We start from the raw sequence: 7,136 nt of genomic DNA, 5'->3' as shown, positions 1-7,136 counted from the left end.
CATATCTCTTCCGATTTCAACATTGATCCTGTATCCTGTTGTATGAGTTCTGTCAACTTCTGTGTCCTGATTGAATGAAGACCTGAATGGTCCGTGTATTTTACGGCCATTTGAATTCTAATTTCGTATTTGACAAACAGTATTCATAATACGGTTTGGTGTTCTGAAAACTGTTTGTCAAATATAGGACCCTGAATGTATTTTCTGTTTACTAAAAGAGCTGGAGTGACAGGGAGATCAAGTTACTGACTAAGAGGCGCGCATATCAGCCAGGGGCGGGCAACTTTAATGAGTATTTTCTAACCTGAATCCGAAAGATTGAAGAAGCTTGCTTCACTCGTTTCACTGTTGTGAATTTACCGCCCCCATCTGGCGCAGTCAGGTTACTATATTTCCACACTCAAAACCTCTCAATATTTTACATTTTTCATATAAATGAATGGCCTACTTCGTCAATCTATGTCACACAAGAGTAGCAAAAATAGCCGATCAACAAGCTCAAAACGTGTCGCACTTCATTTTGAGTTGTAGATCTGCTAATTTTGCTAAATTTCAATTGGAATCCTGAATGATGTTTTGCCACTATTTAATTGGAATCCTGAAAAGTAATGTTTTTTATTTAATTTCAAATGCATTTAGTATGTTAACTTTATTAACTTGAATACAAATAGGACATAAAAAGACAATATAAATGTAAGTCATTAAGCTGAAGTAGATAAAGCGGGTTATGTTTGCAATGTGTTTGTTTGAAAAAAAAGATATATCAGTATTTCGATATTGACCTACAGGACGCATCACAGCCAGTTGGCAGTTGCCCATGTATGCTCTGTATTCTATGATTTATATATGAGAATATATAACACTTATTTTAGCAAGAAATATCAACTTACATCACCTTTAATAGTGATGAGGATGACAATTAAGACATGTCAAAAATAAAAATCGTTTCAATAAAAATGCAAATAAATAATATTTCTTTTTACTAATTTTAATAAAATACAATAAACCCAAGTTAACTATGATTTCAAATTTCCTTTTAAATACATGCATTCACAAATTCTATGCTATAGCCTACTTAAAGGACCACTTCACCACTTTTCAACATCTCTTCATATAATTGGTCCTCACCAATGTTCATGATAAAACACAACCATTTTTTTCTACTCAGGGGGGCAGTTCAGACACGAGTCCACCAGTGACATCATCGCTAGGCAGATTTTTTTTAAACAAGATTTGTTTTAAAATATATTAAGATTTGTATTATTGTGAGACCGATGGCTTCCATTATCGCATTGCAACTTTTCAGGAAAAGAAAGACTGCAGTTTCTATTAGCATGGATTCCCCATTGATGATGTCACTGGTGGACGGGTTTCTGAACTGCCCACAGCCCTCCTATGAGACAGACTGAGTAGAAAGAAATTATGGTATTTAAGTATTTTATCATGAACATTAGTGAGGACCAATTATAGAAAGAGGAGTTGAAAAGTGGTGAAGTGGTCCTTTAAAGGGATATTTCACTTTTTAAAAAAAACTCATTTCAGGTTTATGCTACACAATAAAGAAAAACAAGAATAAATATGTTTAGCTTGAATTCATATTATGACGTTTGCTCAATCCAACAGACTGCATACTATCTAATTATCAGATGCAATTGCAATTAATGACTAATAGGCCTATCTCTAAAGTGTGGCATGTATCCTTTCCCAAACAAAGGCAATATCTGAAAGATTTAATTTAGAATTGATATCCTGGACGATATTCTTGTGGGGGAGTTGGAGAGTTTAAAGGTAGCGTTGAGAATGTTCCATTTTCATCCGGCCTGCTGCTCAGAAATGGTTCTTGGCTTGTATCTACAAACAATAAAAAAGGAAAATTGTTACAAGATGAGAAAATGACACTTATTATAAAAAAATAAAAATTAAAACTATCTGCCAACACATCTAGCTGAGAAACATTACTCTCAGCATTGGCTATAGGGGCAGTTTATAAATCCACAGTATCATAGCAACTTCCTCAATACCTTGGTCAATGGCTCTCTTGTCCTGCGGAAAAGAGATGTCTTCCTTCTCATCTGGGCCCAGATCTTCAATCAGGACCTGGTCAAGGGCACCCTTACCCTGTGACTCTGTGGCGACAGCCTCAGCCAGGGAAGGAAGGCCAAGGATTGGGGCTTGGGCTGAATCGAGGGTTGAAACATGTGTAGGTGCAGGGGGTGGGGCTGAATCGGGGCCTGCATCTAAAGCATCAGGGGTCAGACTTGGTCTTGAGAATGAAACTGAAGATGGGACTGAGGTTGACATAAGGAATGGGGCTGAAATAGTGGCTGGACACGTTTCTTGTGCTGGTGCTGAAACGAGGCCTGGGATTGAAGCCACAGGTGAGACTGAGGCTGACACAGGGGCTGGCATAGGGGCTAGGGCCGGCATGGGTGGGATTAGGGCTGGACCTGCATAATTATTGGATGAAGCTGGAACAGGAATTGGGGCAGGGCCAGCAGGGACATTCCCCGGCTGGGATTCCAGTGGGTCAGGGAACACAGGCAGTAACGGCATTAGAGCGGGTGATGGAATCACCAGTGTGGGTTCAGGCACCACCACTACCGCTGGAGCCTCAGGAGGAAGCTGTCCTGGTTCTTCCTGAAGGACAGGAAGCTCTAGTGGAGGCTCAGTCTTCCTTGGCCTCCCCTTCCTTCCTGTACCGCTCTTCTCCTCTCTTCTTGCTCTCTTCCTTGTGCTCTCGAGCCTGAATGAAATATAATGAACCTCAGCATTGGACACTGATACAGTTCTTTGTGATGTTTTTATTTTTCTGTGCTGGTACAAAGTCCTTGACCTGGATCTGGGTAGTCAAGTCAATAATCACAAACAAGCGCAGCAACCTTTGTTTTCCTATTGCTCCATATTGAATAATGAACTGACTGATAAGCAAACAGACTGCTGATAGTACTGTAAACTATTTCACCCGTCACAGTTATACAATGTGTGCTGTAATGCAAGCTCATGTTGAATAAAAGGAAAATATTTTACCCATCCAAAAGCTCCTCATTGTCAATGTTCTAATAGGCAAGTTGCACATTTTCCCTCATTATTTAAGCTCCAGTCTTTACTTTGCAAAACTGTAGGTGCATGGCCGCTACATTACAAAGCTGTCGAAAAGCTAACAGCAGTTACGGTATTGTAATCATTGCTTAGATTTGATCACAAAAACAACATGAGAACAATGATAAGATATAGTATAGCTTATCATTGTTCTCCCTATGACTGAATTTAGTTCTCACAATAAAATATTATATTTTAGAAACAATTTCAAGTAAGGGGTGATTATTGAACCAATGCTAGTTATTCCAAACATTCACTTCCCCTCACAGCCTTACATCGACTGTATACATTTACCCAGAAACCCACTGGTAAGTTTCCTTCTCCTCCAGTTCAGCTTTTCTCTTCCTGAGGTGGTCCCTGTCCCTTAACCGCCGCCTGATCCCACCTATTAGAGCAAACACAGAGACCAGCCTCATTATGAAATGTGTGTGTGTGTGTGTGTGTGTGTGTGTGTGTGTGTGTGTGTGTGTGTGTGTGTGTGTGTGTGTGTGTGTGTGTGTGTGTGTGTGTGTGTGTGTGTGTGTGTGTGTGAGAGAGAGAGAGAGAGAGAGAGAGATTTCCTTATGTATGCTGTATGTATAACATTAATAACAGTTTGTTCAAGGAAGCATTTTACATTATTTCACATTTAAGCCTGAAGAAAGTACATGCTTGTTTTACTCAACAATGCCTACAAACAAAACAAAATTACACATTGGCTTCTATTTAGTAGTAACACAACAGTAAAGGATTTACTGTTGGCAGCAACATACAATAATAACAGTAGAGTATAATGTTTATTACCATAGATGTGGCAGCATAATGCACAAATAAACTCTTTAAGTACATCCATTGGCATAATAGTTTTAAAGATTATTAATTTACCTTGGTTGTCTTCATCTTCTTTCAGTTCCACCTCTGGTTTCTCTTTTGGAAATGTCTCCTCCATTCTGACCAGCTGGAACAAATTAATTCATTCACTCATTGAGAAGGGGAAAGCACAGCAAAAGTGGATAGATTAAACTCTGACTGTTTTTGACTCCCACCCTAAAATAATTATCTGGTTAACCATTACCAAAATGCTTGGAGAGTTCTGTTGCTCTTATCATATTTGGAAAGGTGGTGGAGTTGGCACAATACATAGGCCTACAGAAAAAAACTGTCTGCACTGGGGTATGTGGACTTACAGACAGTACGTGTGGCTGGTGCTCACACGTGTGTGTGTGTGTGTGTGTGTGTGTGTGTGTGTGTGTGTGTGTGTGTGTGTGTGTGTGTGTGTGTGTGTGTGTGTGTGTGTGTGTGTGTGTGTGTGTGTGTGTTTCTGCGTGCGTGCGTGCGTTCGTGTGTGCATTTCAGCAGGTTCAAACTAGGTTATGAGATGTGAACCAGAGAACTACTATAGTAGCAACAGCCAACAGTCAGTACAAATAAAGCAGCTGACTGTACCACTGGTACTCTGTGGCGGAAGTCCCTATGACTGAATTTAGGCAATTTATCTCTGTCACTGTTGATATGGGAGGAAGCAAAGCAGATCAAACAGGGTCAATTTCAAGAAGTATTCCTGTAATACCATCAAGTCTAATTTAATTTGTACGAGATTATTTCTCTTTGTGTACAGTATTTTAGGAGATTTGATAAAACAACTAACCTAAATCACTGCAGTAATAATATATAATAAAGTCATGATTAATAATAATAATGATGATTAATAACAATATTAATTTATTTATAATTATAATTATTATTGTATTGTTTATTTTCACCTCACTTCTCTGAGATACAACATTTAATAGTAGGCCTCTATATGAACAAACTAATTGACCTCCTCAATGGTAAGGAAAAAATACAGATACTGTTATTCACTCTTCAGATGAACAATTTGTACGAGATTAATGGATTGTGGAATACATGTTTGATTATGTGCAAAAGTAGCCTACTTAATTACAAGCTTTGCTGTGAATGTGGTGTAAGGGAAGCACTGGCATTGATGGCCATATTTCAGGTTTGTTTTACATGTTCCTGTAAGAATACGACATTCAGGCCCAAATTTTGGTAAAAAAAAAACTATGGCTTTGACTATGGTTTATAGCTTTAATTAACAAGTAATGGCAGGGGATAAATCCACATTATCTCTAGAACACAATATTGGAAATATGCAGAAGCAGTAGCCACTTATGGGTTTAAGCAAACAGAAAAACTATTTTCACAAATTTTATTTGACATGCATGGGACATGCATGGGTTTTCGAGTAATATTCAAATGTTTTGTTTTGAATGAGTCATGAGAAAGTAGACTGGCAAACTCCCGCCTTGCCACATCCTCGAGAGCAGTGTAGAACATGCTCCTCTTATCTCTGTTCGTTTCTGAGGCGTGTTCTCAATCTGCTCACGGCACATTGAGGAATGATGTGTGTGTGTGTGTGTGTGTGTGTGTGTGTGTGTGTGTGTGTGTGTGTGTGTGTGTGTGTGTGTGTGTGTGTGAGCCACACAGAAAAGCAGCTGCCTAAATAACATTAAATAACTGCCAACCACTTACCACACTGGTGTCGAGGGCCTGGTCAAATTCGGCTGAATGCCTGTTCTAAGTTATTGAAACTAAATTGTCAGCGTATTAATTTAATATATTAATTTGTTAGAACCCATGTACTTAAGTGCCCACACCCTCACACACATACTGTACATAAAATTGTAGCATACACTGTAAATTATTTGTGTGTTCATTTAACTCTGACAGGACAAAATGTAAACAAATTGACCTGCAAGAGTCCACTTGAACACTCTGTTACAATAACCACTGAGGATTTATCATGTTACTAGTGTGTACCAGTGTATTCCTCTAGGCTACTGTCAGTAAGATTATTGTCAGATGCACTACATCTAATCACATTCCTTACACTACTACTGCTGTCTGAAGGACAGTGTAATCCCCCCCAAAAAATAATTAAAGACAAATTCAAGTTGCACACTTGCACAGAGAACAGATTTCAAAGCATAACTTCCAAGATCAGGTTGCAATAAAATAAAGTGTGCCTGTGCCTCACTGTACATTGTAGATGAAGATGCATTCAAATTAATCCAATTCTCATACAAAGAGTTAAAGTGTTGAAAGAGTTGAAACATTTAAACTACCTTGAATGACAGGATAGGAACAGCAGTACTCCCACACTACCAGGTCCAACAGGTCAAATGAATGCACTGGCTACACTTCAGGGGATAACATTCAGACAGTTCAAACCAAGAACATTTTCCTAGTGGGCTGTCAGGGCTGATTATGATCAGCATAAGGACAGAAGTGAAACACACACCCATGCTGCACAATGAAACTCATGAGTTGGAGTATTTGACATTACACTGCCCTCTCCTGGTGCTTTATCTCAACTACCAAGGACCAATTTGTAAACAGGGCTTACATTGAAATTAATACAAAGGTTGGAAGCTATTTAAAACAATCCCACGAAATTCATATTTACGAGTTGCATCAAAAAAAATCTTCAACACCTGATCCACACACACACACACACACACACACACACACACACACACACAGTATGCATGTATAAAACATACAGTCAACAGAATAGTTCTTTTTAGTTTTTATGCCTGACAACTCAAGTTCATTCCACCTAGCTATGAGGGCGGATTCTGCCAATGCATTTAAATTGGAATGGAGCGGTTTGGTGCCATTTGCAGATTTCGACAAAAACAAGGCTCCATTTCCATTGAATTGCATTGGCAGAATCCGCCATCATAGGTAGAATAAAAGTGTGGTGTGACCCTGCCCTTAGGCAATAGGCAGGCTTCATTAGAGGATGGAATACCTCTCCATCTCCAAACAGGATATTGCAGGCCTCCCCAATGTCACATCAAATTCATTACTGATTCATAATTGCAATATTTTCCAGAAATGTATGTGTGATGGTGGTTTTCTTTGGTATGGAGACGAGACACAGGGAGGCACACAAGACCACTTCTGCTCGAGGGATCATGGGCCTAAGCAGGAAGTAATGGGAGGGCAGTGGGGGGTGGGCAGTCCCCCACCATGTGCATATACAATGCCCT

At 39.3% G+C, this 7,136-nt stretch overlaps 1 protein-coding gene across 3 annotated transcripts; it reads right to left on the bottom strand.

The window, feature by feature from the left end:
- Positions 1-679: 679 nt before the first annotated feature.
- hemgn (hemogen) lies at positions 680-6,336 on the bottom strand. 3 transcript variants are annotated; one of them, XM_080755272.1, is made up of 5 exons: positions 6,207-6,336; positions 3,964-4,036; positions 3,394-3,484; positions 2,022-2,743; positions 680-1,851 (listed from the first exon to the last, which is right to left on the bottom strand). In XM_080755272.1, the coding sequence occupies exons 2-5, from the start codon at positions 4,025-4,027 to the stop codon at positions 1,736-1,738; spliced, it is 993 nt and encodes a 330-aa protein (XP_080611398.1). In that variant the 5' UTR covers positions 4,028-4,036; positions 6,207-6,336; the 3' UTR covers positions 680-1,735. The 3 variants fall into 3 exon arrangements, with proteins under 3 accessions (XP_080611398.1, XP_080611399.1, XP_080611400.1); XM_080755273.1 differs by having other exon boundaries at positions 3,406-3,484; XM_080755274.1 differs by lacking the exon at positions 6,207-6,336 and having other exon boundaries at positions 3,388-3,484; positions 3,964-3,995.
- Between the last annotated feature and the right edge of the window lie 800 nt (positions 6,337-7,136).

The sequence above is a fragment of the Protomyctophum bolini genome (genome assembly GCF_963924005.1).
Source record: "Protomyctophum bolini genome assembly, chromosome: 3".
NCBI lineage: Eukaryota > Metazoa > Chordata > Actinopteri > Myctophiformes > Myctophidae > Protomyctophum > Protomyctophum bolini.
The sequence above is the reverse complement of the archived record's forward strand: the minus strand, read 5'-3'. Positions and strand labels throughout refer to the sequence as shown.